Genomic DNA, 15848 nt, shown 5'->3' with positions numbered 1-15848 from the left:
AGACTAGCAAGACTTAGACATCCAAGGACATAAGATATTTAAATGATCACATGTTGACTGTAAAATCAAGGGAATGTATATAGAAACAAAAGAATCATAAGAATGAACAAGCAACAAGAGACTGTCAAAAATGACCAGGCAAATGCTAAAAAGAACCAGGAAGAAGTTTAAGAAATTCTATACTCCTAGAAATTTAAAATTTAGTGAATGAGTTAAACAGCAGATTACACACAGCTGAAGAGAGAATTAAAGAATTGAAAGGCAGAGCTGAATAAAATTAGCCAAAATACCACAGAAAGATCAAGATACAGGAATATGAAATAGAGGACAAGTGTGAGAGGGTGAAAACAGAAAATCTAACACAGGTCTGTTTGCAGTCCCAGAGGAGGGAATAGAGACAACAGAGGATCAACATTTGAAGAAAATGGCTGAGAATTTTCAGAACTGTTGTGAAAACATGCATCTCCAGATACAGAAAGGACAATGTATATCAAACAGAAATAAATAAATAAATAAATCCATTATAGTTACACTGTAGTTAACACTATAGTTAAACTACGGGGTACCAAAGACAAAGAGATCATGAAAGCGGCCAGGAAGAAAAGACAGATAATAAATAAATAAATAAATAAATAAATAAATAAATAAATAAATAAATAAAAATTTGACAGTGTACTTGTTAAAACAACAGTAGAAGCCAATGTCCAATAGAATATTATCTTTCAAGAACTAAGGAAAAATTAAAAAACAATGATTAGGGAGCATCTCTCTACTTGCTAGATGGGATGCTGTCCAGTTCATGAATCACTTAATAAAGCCAATTACAATCCTCAAAAAAAAAAAAAAACAAACCCAAAACACTCTTAACTCTACACCCAGCAAAAGTTATATTTCAAGAATGAGGATAAGTGATTCAGGCAAAACATAGCAAAATCCAAAAATTCAAAAAAGAACAATACAAACCATAAAACAATTAAGCCACCAACAAACCTTTATTACTAGAGCTTCTAAAGATGTGCTTGTGAACTAAATGTTCTCTGAAGGAAGACCTCACTGTGTGAAGTAATAGAGCAAAGAAATAAGTAAACATTCGGCAAATATAACCATTTTCTGTTTAAAATGATGATGGTGGTGGTGATGATGATGATGATGACAGTGATGGACGGTCATGGATGTTTTAATTGCAGGGTTAAAAAACAGAACTAAAAATTGAGGAAAATAATGTTAGATAGGAAGGAGTTCTTGAAATGAGTGTTCTAAGGCTCTTGTATTATTAGAGGAGAGTCAAAAGAGTGCTTATGTTAGAATTTGTTAGATAGCCATCCTAAAGTCTCAAGGGTGGCCATTACAAAAATGTAAGTAGGAAAGAAAACAGTAAGAGAAGTAATAAAATAAAAAACACCAAGAAAGAAGAAGAAAAGCACAGAAGAAAATAGACAAGCAAATGCACATAGAGAACAGAAGTGAGTGTATATGTGTATCAAACAGATAAGCCTGGAAAGTGAGTTGTGCTTCACAAACTCTCTATGGTTAAAGACTTAAAAAAATTTTTTTTTCTTCAATCTGTCCTGGACTGCTTCTTCATTAAAGACACAAGAAAAATAAATCCCTAGAATAATCATCACAATTTGAATGTCATGGCAATGACATATTGCTGTACGAGTTTCTAAAAGCTTACTCCATTTCTGGACCTATTGTGTCTGGACCAGTGACTCTGTCTTCAGACCACACTTTGAATCACTGTGCTAGAGAATGTCTTTCATGTTTGTGAGGAGACTTGTGCCAAAAAGTTCATAGCAATGTTCTGATAAGAATAGAAGTGGAAACCATCCAAATGATCACTGAGAGGGCAATGACTGAAAGATGATACATATTAACACAGTGGACTATTACATAGCAGTGAAAATGAAAGACCATGTATGAACATTCAGTGAACACTAGAAGCATAATGTTAGAGGGTGGGGGATCAAGTGACTACATTATCTCCGGGATGACATCGTTTTAATGAAGCTAAAAAATAAGCAAAACCAGAAAAGTGGTTCCTTGTGTCTCCAATTAGAGAGGGGGAGGGGGATGGTGGTCACATGCTACAGATGCAGTAGTTTTAACATTGTTCTAGATGCACCAGTGTAGCCTTTCCCACCCTCTCCCTTTTTCCATTATGATTAAACAGGCTCAGTCCTTCTCCCTTCTCTAGCTGTTCCCCTCTTTTTCTCCTCAGTTTCATGACCAAGCTTTTTTTGTAGCATTGTCTACACCCTTATCTCTACTTCCCACAGTCAGGGCACCTCTGGACACCACACACTTTCTAAGTGCTTGCCTGCTTGATCTTTGGGTGGCATTTGGTCCTCTTCTGTCCTGGGTAGACTGTTATTTCCTAGACTCTGCACCCACTCTTGGTCACCACATCATCCACACAGCTCCTGTTTCCACCTGTACGATGACTCCAGATTTGATGGCTCCAAGTCACTCTCCCATACCTGGGGCATCTTTGCCTGGATGCCCCTCGGGCACCTCAGGTTCCTCATCTCATTGGCCCCAGATTGTTGTCATTCTTCTCAGGGAGGAGGTGTCCCTCTTTCAGACCAGATTCAGGAACGTGGATTCCCTCTCTGCCTTCTTTTCTTCGTTATGACCTTCCAGCGCTGACCTGACTGTTTTCCACCAGAGACTTCTAAAGCAAGCCTTGTTGTCAGGCCCCATTTCCCCTTCTGGCATCTTCCTTACCCCACCCTCCTCTTCCTCTTCCAGGCATCCCTCTGTCCTTTCCTTCTTCCTCACTATTAAGGCCTCTTTGTAAAATATTTCTACCAGGATAACAGGCAACTTCATTTCTCAAAATTCTTAGACCCAGATTATCTCCATCTGTTGATTTTTCCTTAGTGAGGATTCAGGAGGGAGACATTTGTCACCAAACTCCCTAAAATTCCCTATCACCATCTCTTCTCGTTTTCATACTCCTGCTGATTCTTCAATATGGCTTCTTTCAGCTCCAGAAATTGTGAACTACGAGCCCCTGGGCCTGGAGGCTGACATGTGGTAAGTTGTATAGACAACCCAGGTGACCTTGGGGTCCTTTCAAGGGCAGAAGGCCTCAGACTCTGACTCTGGCTGACATCATCCTGCTTGACCATGAAAACCCCTTACTCCACACGTTCAGAGCCTCTGGCTGCTCCCGGTGTGCTGGACCTGTGGCCCAGAGAAGCTGGAGGCAGCCAGGCCTGGACCTGAGGCCTGTTAGAACACAGCCGAGGCAGAGACAAGGGGAGAGGCTCACCCTGGAGGCCTGCCACAGCTATGATAAAGAAATAGTAACAATAGCTTATTTAGTTAATCAACCAAGTGATCACTGAGAGCCTTGTAGGCTCTAAGAGCTGTGTTGGGCCTAAGGATACCGTAGTGATTGATTTTCTGCACAGACAGGACTCATTTCATTTGAACAGGGCTTTATAGTTGGCTGAGTGAGTACCTTGATTGCTTGGTTTTCTAAAATCCTCCCAGAAGTTTTGTGAGGTAGTTATCATTAACCTCATTTTATGAGGAGAATGAGGCTCAGAGATCATAAGGGACTTGCCCCAATCACAGCCTGCAAGTGCAGAAGTCTGACCTTGAACTTGGGTCCTCGGACTCAGTGTCCAGAGCTTGATGACTCCAGATGCATCCCAGGTTGCTGCTGAAGACTGGGATGAGTGGAGAGGGCTATGGACTTGAGGTGACATCCTTAGGCCACTGTATAGGGGCACGTGACTCTTCCCCTTGAGAAGCATGGGGGGGAGTCCCTTGCTGGGCTGGGATCAGAGCCAGGTGGCTCTGACTTGCCTGTTCTTTGTTTTGCAGGAGTATAGGCGTCATCACCTACATCCTGTGAGTATCCCTGATGCTGGGGTCCCAACCTAGCTTGGATCTGGGGAACTGGGAGGAATGAGAGAGGGGTAGGGACAGGCAGCCTGAATTTACTGGTTTTACTCATGAATCATTTACCACGAGCCAGATGTGTTCAATCCACACAGCACACCTGAGGCTCCATGCTTTTAGCTCCATTACATACTTTTGGCCCTAGGGTTGACCTTGGGCCTTGTCTGCATCCCTACCCTGGCCAGGCATCCAACGCTCAGCCTCACCCAGGCTGCATTTCCTGTGAGAAAGTCAGCTTTCACCCAGAAGCCTTGGGACAGCCCTCAGGCTGCCGTGCCTTCCCCATCCCGCTCCTTCTTTCTCTCCCAGTCTCCCCTTCCTTCCCCGGCTCTCACGTGCTCTCGTCTTTCTCCCCAGAGTCTCTTTCCCACCCCTGAAGTATTAAGTTGCTTAAGCAGACATTTCCTGTGTAGCTCCATGTGCAGTGGATCTGTCACTTTCTATCTTTGTGACCTTGGGCAGATACTTAACCTCTGGGCCTGTTTTCCTCATCAGGAAAATAAGAATCACAAACTTCCTGCCACGGTGTGCTGTGTGGGTTAAATAAGCAGACATGTGTGCAAACTTCCTAGCGCCGCTTGGTGTTCATTCCATCAGTGCTTCTCAACCATTTCCCCCCCAACAGCACAGCTGGAACATGCTCTTTTTGTCCCAGAGGGGACATGGGGGCTCCAGTACTCACCAGCTGAGGGGGACCATCTCTCCGCATTCCTGTAAACCAGTTCTCTGACTTCCAGCATCACTTAGACTGGGAGCTCTTTACAATGTGGTGGACCCCTCTGAGCTATGGCAGAGAGTCTCAATCCTGGCTGTACCTTAGACCTTTTAATACCTAACACTGCCCAGGCCCACTGCAGATCTATTACATCATAATTGCCAGGGATGGAGTCTGGCCATCAGTATTTTTTTTTTTAAGCCCCAGAAGAACTGGATGCAGAGAAAGAGAACTTGATGCATTGCTCGATGGTTCCAGATTCTGTGTTGGCTCTTAAAACCTTGATTTTTTTTCATAACTCGGATTTCCATTTTGAAATATTAAGGAATTCCAGTGTATACAAAGCATATAGTCTTCTTTTAGCTTGTTTGAATTCTACACAGTTTATTGAGTGCCTGCTCCATGGTGGGCCCTGTGCCAGGCACTCAGGATACTGACATGGAGGAGGTCTGCCCTGCGTGCCTGGAGCTCCCTGTGTTGGAGGGAGACACCACACAGCTCAGTCGCACTCAATAGGACCAAGATTATGCTGATGTATGAACATGCCTGTGTGAGGCACAGCTGGGAGAGACACTCGTTTGCTGGGATTGTGGGAGATTTAATGAGAAAGAGATTGAGATTAATATGAACTGGCCTGTACAGAATGAGATTAATTCTCTGGGTGGAAAGGGAGAGAAGGGCTGTCTGCTGAGGAAAGGAACAGTGAGCCTGTTAAAGTGTGGTGAAATGTACTGAGCGTGTGGTAGGGACCAACTTCCAGTGTCTTGCTCAGGAGTTCAAACGTGATCCTATAGAAAATGGGAAGTCACAGGAGGTTCTTTGTGTTCTAACAAAGATAGTAGTAATGGCCACCAATTCCAGAGCTCTCAGTATGGGGCAAGATTGCATGTAACATTGTAAATATATTTATTTTTCACAACCATCATGTGAGCTGAAGAGTTTTCTTCATTTTATGGTGGAGGAAACTGGAGGTCAGAGAGGTTGAGTAACTTACTTAGGTTCACACAGCTAATGAGTGGCAGAGCTGGAATTCAATTTGAGGAATGAAATATCAGCATTTTCCCAGTGCACCTTGCTACCACTATGCTAAGACAGTGGCAGTGGAGATGGGGAGAACCTTTAGGAGATATTTAGTAAATAAAACCAATAAGACTTTTGGGCCAGTTAGATGTGGTGAGGGAATGGATGGAAGAGTCAGAGGTGACCCTTGTGTGCATTTGTGAGGTAACATAATTAATCAAGGCAAGGAGCTCATGGAGGGAGGTTAGGGCACAGTGACAATGGCACATCTAAGGAGAGGAATCCCATAAGCTGGGATATGAGTCAGGAAACAGTAGATTTGGGAGTCACTATTTGAATGACACCTTCTTTTTTAAAATATTTATTTTGAGAGAGAGAAAGAGAGAGAGAATCCCAAGCGGGGCTCAATCTCATGAATCATGAAGTCATGACCTGAGCTGAAATCAAGAGTCAGAATCAAGAGTCAAGGCACCCCTGAATGATACCTCTTGACAAACCCTGCAGGGGAACCTTACACACTCTTCTAGTCCCTACTGGTCCATATATTTCCACATCTCTCAGACTCTGCTCAAGTTGCTCCCTTAGCCTAGAACACCTTCCATCTCCTCCTCTACTGACAACCTCTTCATTCTTCAGGACACAACTGATACAAATGTCAGTTCTCCCATGAAGCCTGCACTTGGATGTCCCCTCTGTCCTGTGCCCCCCTAGTCCTTTGTCTGGTCTTCCATTGTATTCTGCTTTGTTCTCTTTGGGATTATGAAGAGTCATGTCTCTGTTTCTTCCCCTCCTTTTTTGAGTTCCTTGAAGACACAGTTTCAGTCAAGAACTTAGTAGAAGCTCCGTAAGTGTCTTGAATCGGACTCAGTTTGTTGAAAAGGCTGCTGACTGGCTGCCCAGAGTGGGCAGGCGGTGTTGCTGGGAGCCTCCCATCCCCATGCAATAGTATGAGTCAGGGTTCCCTGACTGTATCACCTCCACCTCCATCTACTTTCTTATAGTCACGTGTTCCCTCTCTGTGTGCTCAGCCTAAGTGGAGCATCCCCTTTCCTGGGAGACACAAAGCAGGAAACACTAGCAAATATCACAGCAGTGAGTTACGACTTTGATGAAGAATTCTTCAGCCAGACCAGCGAGCTAGCCAAGGACTTCATCCGGAAGCTTCTGGTGAAAGAGACCCGGTAAGGTGACAGAGAAAGGCACGGGCTTCTCAAGTACTGACCATCTCCTGTCCCCTCCCCCAAAGATGTGCTAGTCCATTCCTTCTTTGCCACAGGCTGCCATCTGCACCATTGTGGTCTAATCTGGGCAGGTGCTGAGAAGTGTGGATTAGCTGAGACTTGGCATTCATCTTGTTTGCTCAAGTCTTTCTGCTTTCTTTCCTGTCCCAATACAAAGAACGCTGTGTGTGTGTGTGTGTGTGTGTGTGTGTGTGTGTGTGTGTGTGTTTGGAAGTCAGCCTAGGTTTCTCTAGGACACATTATCTTTTACAGTCTTTGAAAAGGAAAGTGGCAGAGTTTCCAAGCCATTTCAAGTGGGAGTTGGGGTGGAGGCAGACTCAGAGGGGTCAGTAAGTGGGAGAATAGGAGACCTGTTGATCCTACCCCTCCTTAGGGCCCAGGGTGAGCCCTGTGGCTGAAGAGTCAAAGTAGGAGATAGGCAGGAAATTGTAAGGTGCCTGGTGCCAGAGCATGGACTAAATGGGGCAGGAGTGAGATCCACAGATTCTAGAAGGTCATGTCCTCTTGGTCCCACAGACTTAAGAGAGAGTGCAGGGGCCTGGTTTCCCCATCTAAGGGCGGTGCTAGGTCAGATCATAATACCTGAGCAGGGAAGGGCAGAGAAGGGATCTGGGAGGCAAATAGAAAAACATAGACCAAAGGTTTAGCTGTGGAGAGCTAAAGCTCACAAGAACACTTATGACTTCCTAGAGTGTGGTGTTAAGCCCTTCAAGTTTGGGACCAGAGATGAGGGTTTATATCATAATATCATTCTACTGAGGGGTCCGCCTGGACCATTTTCTCTGGGATGCAGGGAATTCAGCCCATTCCCCAGCCATCTCTGCATCCCCCCCCCCCCATTATTCTGGTTTGATAGAAGTGGTCAAAGAATGTCAAAATGCAGGTCTGACAAGAGTAAGAATGGAGACTGTCACTCTCAGCTTCTGTATTCATGGATTGTCATTGTTTTCTGATCCTCATTGCAGGAAACGGCTCACAATTGAAGAGGCTCTCAGACACCCCTGGATCACGGTAAGGGCATGGTATTGCGTTCCAGTGAGCGGGCAGGTCCCTGGTCTGCTGCCAGGGCCAGGAGGGGTGGCCAGATGCAGGCAGCCCATGGAAAGGCCTGTGCTAGAAACATCCACCCTGGGGCACAGATGAAATCCAGTTGGGGGGTGCCAACTGATCTGGGTTTGTTCAAATAGGTTTATAAGTTTACATTTATATTTCATGGGCTCAGGTGATTTATGAAATGGAGCCCTCACAAACCTCAGTTGAAACCCTTTTCCTTTGGGGCCATCATAAAAAGTGTTCTTTGTCAGAGAGCATGTTGCTGTCATTCTCAAAGCAGTAATCAGGGCTCCCAAGTTGTAGATAGAAATCGATGACAATTAAAAATGTCAACTTTGTAACCAAGGCTCCTTCTTTCTGACTTTCGGGGCTCTGAATAAAGGATGACACTCCAACCAGTGTGTCTTTACCAAGGTGCTTCTTTAGGCACCTTGAGACCTCAGGGAATCGGGCTCAGAGATGGAAGCCTGGTACGGAGGAGAGATGGCCACTCTCTGGGCGATGCTGTTCCCTCTGGGGAGGTGGGGGTTACAGAGGGACTCTAGCCTGGCCTACTTTGTAATTGGGCTCCCAGCTACTGGTTTGTGGAGGGTCTTGCTCACAGTACAGTAAAGTGCTAGTTAAAGGCACTATGGCCAGGGGTGTCTGACTGCCTCACTTTGTAGAGCATGCAAATCTTGATCTTGGGGTTGGGAGTTCAAGCCCCAGTTTGGGCACAGAGATTACTTAAATTAAAAAAAAAAGGCACTTTGGTGGGGTGGAAATCAGGAGACCAGGATTCTGGCCCTACTTCTGCTGATTGATGAGATGTGCGCTCCTAGAGCATCACCAGATTTCCCATTCACCTGGAGGAAATCACCTGGATTGTTAAATGAGAGGCCTAGCCAGCTTGATCTGAGCATGCAGATCAGCACAGGTAGGGCTATGGAGGATGGAGACCAGGGAGGGCTGGAGTGCTCGGGAGAAGGTCAGGTTCATCTGCTTGTTAAAGGGCCCTCTAGGTTTTGAGTGGGCTCAGAGCACAGAGCTAGGCAGCTTCTCGGGCTTAGCATGCTGAGTATTGCTGAGGCCCAGGATGCCACCTGGTCCTGAAGGAGAGAGGTCTCTCAGCCTCCCTCTGTCAGCCATGGCCTTGTCTGCTCCTGCCGTGGAGTGGATGCCTGCGGAGTCCTGGCTATAGTCTGCTTGTCTATGTGAGCACCTCTAAATGCTATGTGTGTGGAGACCTTCTCTAATGGCCATGGACCACCCTGCCCTGAAGTGAGCATGGAGGCCGCACCCCCGTACTCTTCAGTCTTTTTTATCGTCTGTGGGGATGCTCATCCCACCATGGTCCTCCCCTTGGCCTGATGCATGCAGTGAATGCCTAAGAGGCTGCTTGTGTGCCTTCTTCCTGCACCTTGAACTGCGCTTTGGATTTGGCATCAACTTAATTCTGGCTGTTCTGTCTAAACACCCACCAGTCCAAAGGAGAAGTCAGAGCCCCGGAACAGCAGAAGACAGAGCCTGCCCAGCTGAAGACCAAGCGCCTAAGAGAATACACCCTCAAATGCCACTCAAGCATGCCTCCCAATAACACCTATGTCAACTTTGAGCGTTTTGCCCGTGTAGTAGAGGACGTGGCTCAGGTGGACCAGGGATGCCGTGCCCTGGCAGGGACCCATGACACCATCCAGGACGACGTGGAGGCTCTGGTCTCCATATACAATGAGAAGGAAGCTTGGTACCGGGAGGAGAGTGAGAGCGCCCGGCACGACCTCTCCCAGCTCAAGTATGAGTTCCGCAAAGTGGAGTCCTTGAAGAAGCTCCTACGAGAAGACATCCAGGCCACAGGGTCCAGCCTCGGAAGCATGGCCAGGAAATTGGACCATCTGCAGGCACAGTTTGAAGCTTTAAGGCAGGAGCTCTCAGCAGACCTACAGTGGATCCAGGAACTGGTGGGCAGTTTCCAGCTGGAGAGTAAGAACACAGATGGCCTGGGCTCCGTGTTCTGCAGGGACACCAGGGAGTCCCTAGTGGAGCAGCTCGACAGATCATGCAGCAAGGAAGTCTTGGCTGGCTTGAAACTCTGAGCACCAGAATCTAGTCAGTAATGCATCCTGGATGATTTGCAGAAGCGTGTTCCCAAGTGCCCTGCCAGAGCATCAGCTAGAATTATCCTTAGGGTGTGTGTATGTAGCATAGCCCTCCACCCCCTTCACAGAATCCAGAATCAGGAAGGCGCTAGCTAGTTACTCATTCTGCACCTCCTCTCACCAACCTGGTTTTCTGGGAGGTGGCTGGTGGAGCAGCCAAGCTATTAAAACAATTGAGAATGAGTACCTCTCAGCCTACCCTTTTCCAGAGGGAGGATGGCTGGCCCCGGGGAGATGCTTGTAATTGATCTGTGATAATGGATTTCTTCACATCTCACCTCCCACCTATATGTCTTAATAAATTGCAGATCTTGGGTAATCTTTGAGCTAAGTAGGGATAACAATAAGCCAGTTTGGTGCTTTCCTGCTGCAGAAGGAGGAATTTAAAATGCACAGAAAAATATTACCTTCCATTTGCACTGACTTTTCACTTACCAAGCACTGTCTTTGATCTTTAAAAGAACTCCTTGAGCAGAAAGGTGGATGGTATTATTCTTGTTGTTGCTATTATTTCCATGTAACTGATGAGGAAATTGACTCTGAGAGGAAAAATGACTTACCCAAGGTCTTTCATAGCTAGTTGATGCAGATGAGACAGAAACCTAGGATGCCCGACCCTCATAAGAGGTATATGGAGAAATAGTGAGACTTTGCTATAAATATCCACCTTAACATTACAGTTCAGCTCCAGAGGAAACGTTAGTAGCTTCATGTATTTATTTCATGTATTCTGACAGGTATAGGTGGAATGTCTCATACCTTTAAACGATTGTCCCAAGAAACAGGTCCTAGAAGATGCAGTTCTCTGTTCCCATCCAGCCCTGTCCCTGGCTGATTTTCAGCAGGATGGAAGCGGCAGTATCTCCCCCTTCTCCACTTTTCCCCCTTCTGACTGAGGGCCCCAGCCTTGTGTTAGAAATGAAGACAAAAAAGGACTCAACAAGAATATCCCTTTTCTTATGTACTAGGGCATAGCCCTGAAAGGGCTGAGAAATTCCAGAGCGTTTAAGACTGGAAAGCACAGGCTCAGTGGTCCCTTCTTGACTCCAGGCTTCAAGCACACCTTCTTGAGGACTGTATTATGTCTTCTCCTTTTTCCTAAAGGAGGGACATCAGCCAGCTCATATGGACAGAGTGTGGGCCCAGCACTGTGCTAGAAGCTTGGGGGTGAGGGACCAGATTGTATCATTTCAAAGTTACTACACAGACTCACAGAACACCCTTGTCAGATAGGCAGGGTAAGTGTTATTCCCAATTTGGAATTGAGGAAACAGAGAGGATGTGATTTGCCCAAGGTCACTGTAGTGGCAAAAGTGGAGGCCTTCTGATGATACGTCTGTTGCTCTTTCTGCTTCCCCTAACTGCTCCAGGCTCCGGGAGTTTACTCTTTAATTATGGGGCAGAGACACCCAGATTCATCCATATATCCATTGACAAATGTTTATTGAGCACCTGCCAGGCACTCAGCCTGGCACAGGGGATACACTATTGAGTGAAAACAGGCTCCTTTCCTGCCTTCATTGAGTTGACAGTCAGGTAAAAGATTCCAGCATTAAACAAGAACATTCTACAGATGTAGGGCTGCAGGTGGGATACACGCTATGAAAGAGAAGGATGTAGTGCTGCACAAGCATGCTATGGGGGTTTGATCTAGTCAGGGAAGGCCTCCCTGAGGTGGTGATGCTGGAGGTGAGGTCAGCTAAGCAAACCAGGGAGAAAGAAGTGTTCCTGACAGAGCTGTCATGCCAGGCTCTGTGGTAGAGAGGGCATGGGAAGCTGAAATTGCACAGACAGAAAGCTGGAGGGCAGAGGATAAGGTGTGTATATGGTGTAGATGTGACTGGAGAGGATGCACGACCATTGGTACTTTGCCATATCAAAGAGCTCTGCCTTTATCCCAAGAGTCATAGGGAACCATGATGGGTGCTGGGCTAGTCAACAGCCTGATGTGCTGGGCAGGGGAGGGGATGTCCAGATAGCAGCACAGATGGCAAGTGGTTTAGGAGGAGACATGAGATTTTGACCCCGTGCAGCCATTTTTTCAGAACCCTACCTCCGTTTCCATTATTATGCCAGATCATTTCAAATATTGTATATAACATTGGTTACAGAAACTTTTTTCATCAAATATAAGAGACCATATTTCCATCAAATATAAGATGAGTTGTTATTTTATATACCAAAAATAAGAAAGAACAAAGCCAAGTGCAAGAGGAGACCGCTTCCCCTCTCCTCAAAGCTGGGACACCCTCACTGAGAGGGTAAATGAGAAATAAAGCCACCATGCAAAAAGGGAAGGCAAGGAAACCTGAGTCTTTCACCCTTCATGCTAGATGGAGGGATGGAAAATCCCCCCTGACAAGAGGGGCCCCACGCGTGTGGAATTCACACAGGTTTGCTTTCTGAATTTGCACAATCAGTGTGATCCAAAGGAACTTCAATTAGAGAATCTAATGTCATACAGTCTGAGGCTGAATGGCCCCCAATGTCTGGCAGAAGCGGTGTGGTCATCTTCTGAAACACCTGCCTTTGTTTCAGACTGACAGTAATGACAAAATGCCATTGATGGGAAAGAAGTCCTGATTTCAGAGATCCAAAACTGTGTATCTTGGGATCAATGGAAGATAGCAAAGCCCTTTTTCCTGTGCCTTGCCTGGGAGACTGGGTATAAGTGGCCTGTCTACAGTCTCTCCAAGAACTTACTTGCCCTGTCATGAGTTGTGATGTACTCGTTTGACATGAAGACACTGCAGATATTAAAGGTCCCTTTGGCTATGTCAGTAGACCTTGACCTCATATAGCCAGATTTCCTCAGGAAAGGAAGCCCCCAATTGAATAACTCAGGTTAAACTTTCTTGTGAAAGTCCAAATAAAATGCACTTAAAGGAGTAAGATGTTGAGGATGATTTGATTTGGAGAGACTGGAAACAGAGAGGGGAAGGTAGTTAGTTGAGAATCGTGGCATGAGTCACTCACTGTTTGTACTGAGAAGTGGACCATCAGACACCTTCACTTTACAGCATTTGACAGGACAGGGCCTGCCTGAAGTCACCCAGCTGGTCATCCCCAAAGCTGGAGTCAGAACCATAAGTGATTCTCCTCACAGTAGTGGACTCATCTTCTCCGTGATCATATCTAGTTATTACTAACTATTTATTATTTAGGTGTTTTATAAGCAGACCCTTTTCTGTACTAAGAGTTTCCAAAGACAAATCGAAATAAACTAAGAAGCACTCCCAAGTCTTTCAGGGAAGGTGGAGGAGGAGACCATGACCTTCCTCTGTCCCCTGGCCAGTCCAACTCTCCTCACCCTTTGGCATCAGAACCTGATACTGAGGGGGAGCCCAAGGAGGCCTGTGGAATGTCAGAGAATCCACCTGACTCCCCACCACATGTTCACAGCTGGCATTTTAACAGTGGAGTCAAGGGTAGGGTGGGGCTGACAGTGGCCTGAGGGGGTGTCAAGAGGGGAATGTTTCACTGGGACCTAGAGGGAGGAAGGCCTGGGGGGGGGGGCTGCTTCTAGGCCCATCTGCCATAAAGGAGGAGTTTTCATTTACCCGGCAGTGAGAGGTTGGCCTCTGTGCTCTGTGCAAATGCCACCCTGGGCTGTTGGGGAGGCAGGCTGAGTGTGTGACATCTTCCTGATCATGGGTTCCCAAGGAAGCTGGAGAGTCGGCACCTTGGGAAGGCAGCAGCCTGTCCTTGCTCTGAGCCGAATGCCCGTGGCACATGGTAACTCAGCTTTGTGTTAGGAAAGGTGGAAAAGGTGTGGTAACAGGTGATTCTGCAGCTGTAGGAGGCTGGCAGAGAAGGGATGGGGCGGAGTAATAATGACAACAGAAGCCAGTCTCCCCCATGAGTCCTCTCCTCACATCACCCACCCTTCCCTAGAGGTGATTATGAAGATGGTGGCTTCCCACCTCATTCCGTCATGCAGCAGTCGGCCTGTGTGGGAGGTAGCTGTGTGCCCTGCACCCACCCCCACTGCCAGCCTCTGTAAATGTCTGTGGGACTGAATGGCCTTTTCTCCTTTGTCTGTGAAACTCTTGGGTTGTGGAGAAGATTCTTTGCTCTGTAGAGGAAGACCCAGCAGTGGGTACATTTGAGGAGCAGAAGGGGCCAGTTCATTTGAACAAACACTGATTGTGCTCTGGCTCTGAAGGGAGGTGACAGATAAGGACAAGACAGCCCCTGAATAAAAGACTCAGTGTCTGGAACAGTTGGGGACCCCAATTGGCAGATGGGAAAGGCCATGAGAAGTGGTGAAATAGAGGTACCTAGTATTCCAGAAGACGGGAGAGAGATGAATTCTGACTGAGAAAGAGTAAGAGGGGCATCAGGGGGCAGAAACGTTCTCAGGGAAGGTCCCCCCTCCAACATCTCCTTCCCAAGCCATAGCCTGTGGAGAAGGTGCCACGTAGAATTTGGGGGTGGGGGTGGGGATGAGCATGAGCACAGATTGGGATCAGGAGCCAGGAACTGTTAAGTGGAGGTAAAGAGGAGATTTATAGAGACTTAACAGAGGGCAAGTTTTTGTTTCAAATTTTTTGTTATGGGAGATTCTCATCAGTATCCAGAATGTTACAGTGAGTTCCCTGTGCCTGTTACACAGCTTTGACAGTGAGCGAGTCATGGCCAGTCCTCTCCCATTCATCTGCACCACGGCTTTTTCCGGAGTGTTTTATTTATTTATTTTTTTTTTAATTTTTTTTTTTCAACGTTTATTTATTTTTGGGACAGAGAGAGACAGAGCATGAACGGGGGAGGGGCAGAGAGAGAGGGAGATACAGAATCGGAAACAGGCTCCAGGCTCTGAGCCATCAGCCCAGAGCCTGACGCGGGGCTCGAACTCCCGGACCGCGAGATCGTGACCTGGCTGAAGTCGGACACTTAACCGACTGCACCACCCAGGCGCCCCTCCGGAGTGTTTTAAAGCAAACTTTGGACTTACTTAACTTAAATTCCTCAGTATGAATTTCTAAGCACTTTCTTTTTAATATTACTTCTGTGCCATTATCAAGCCTGACAGAAACCAAGAATAATTCCTTAATATCATGTGGATACACATTCCATACTCCCACGTCCCCACTTTTCGCAAGGATGTCCTGTTGTAGTTTGTTCAAATCACGATCTAAACATAGTCCACACTTGGCATTTATTTGGTGGTTACATCTCTCAGGTCTCCTGTCTCCTGTAACCGTCCAGGAGGGAGAGCTTTTGAAGCTTTTCCTGGGGACAAAAAATTTCTCAGAAAACTGAAGGTCCTGGGGCACCTGGGTGGCTCAGTTGGTTAAGCAGTCGGCTCAGATTATGATTTCATAGTTTGTGGTTTCGAGCCCTATACTGGGCTCTGTGCTGACAGCATTGGAGCCTGGAGCCTGCTTTGGATTCTGTCTCCCTCTCTCTCTGCCCCTTCCCTGCTTATGCTCTGTCTCTCTGTCTCTCAAAAGTAAATAAACGTTAAAAAAAAAAAAAAAAGAAAGAAAGAAAAGAAAAGAAAAAACTGAAGGTCCTGGAAAGAGGATTAAAAGGGCTGAGACCTAAGTAAGAAAAGTGAGACCAGGCCGGGCAAGGAAAGGGGCATTTCCACGTGTTTCCATTGGCTTCTTCTAGGTATGAAACAACTGGCAGGGACACAGCCTTTCTATAGCTCTCCCCACCCATATATAAGGAACTTGACACTCAGGCCCCCTTCAGCCTCACATGTTCCTTTCCTGGGAAAACTGGGAAGTGAGGCCAGCAGGGCCCAGGCTCTAGCCAGCAAAA

The 15848-nt window shown here is 46.5% G+C and overlaps 1 protein-coding gene across 6 annotated transcripts in view; it reads left to right on the top strand.

Moving 5' to 3' along the window:
- DAPK2 (death associated protein kinase 2) overlaps positions 1-15848 on the top strand; it is a 121226-nt gene that overhangs the window by 96292 nt on the left and 9086 nt on the right. For 4 of the 6 annotated variants that reach the window (XM_086710909.1, XM_086710908.1, XM_086710907.1 and 1 more), the window contains 5 exons: positions 2991-3039; positions 3838-3864; positions 6679-6831; positions 7857-7902; positions 9408-14791. In XM_086710909.1, the coding sequence (XP_086567035.1) occupies positions 2991-3039; positions 3838-3864; positions 6679-6831; positions 7857-7902; positions 9408-10016 (884 nt within the window). In that variant the 3' untranslated portion in view covers positions 10017-14791. Of the gene's footprint in view, positions 1-2990; positions 3040-3837; positions 3865-6678; positions 6832-7856; positions 7903-9407; positions 14792-15848 lie in introns of those variants that run through there. The other 2 variants (XM_025919432.2, XM_025919433.2) reach the window with 2 other exon arrangements.

Source organism: Puma concolor, chromosome B3 (assembly GCF_028749965.1).
Source record: "Puma concolor isolate L17-30 chromosome B3, mPumCon1.1.hap2, whole genome shotgun sequence".
Classification (NCBI taxonomy): domain Eukaryota; kingdom Metazoa; phylum Chordata; class Mammalia; order Carnivora; family Felidae; genus Puma; species Puma concolor.
Note: the sequence above shows the minus strand (reverse complement) of the source record. Positions and strands in the feature narration are given on the sequence as shown.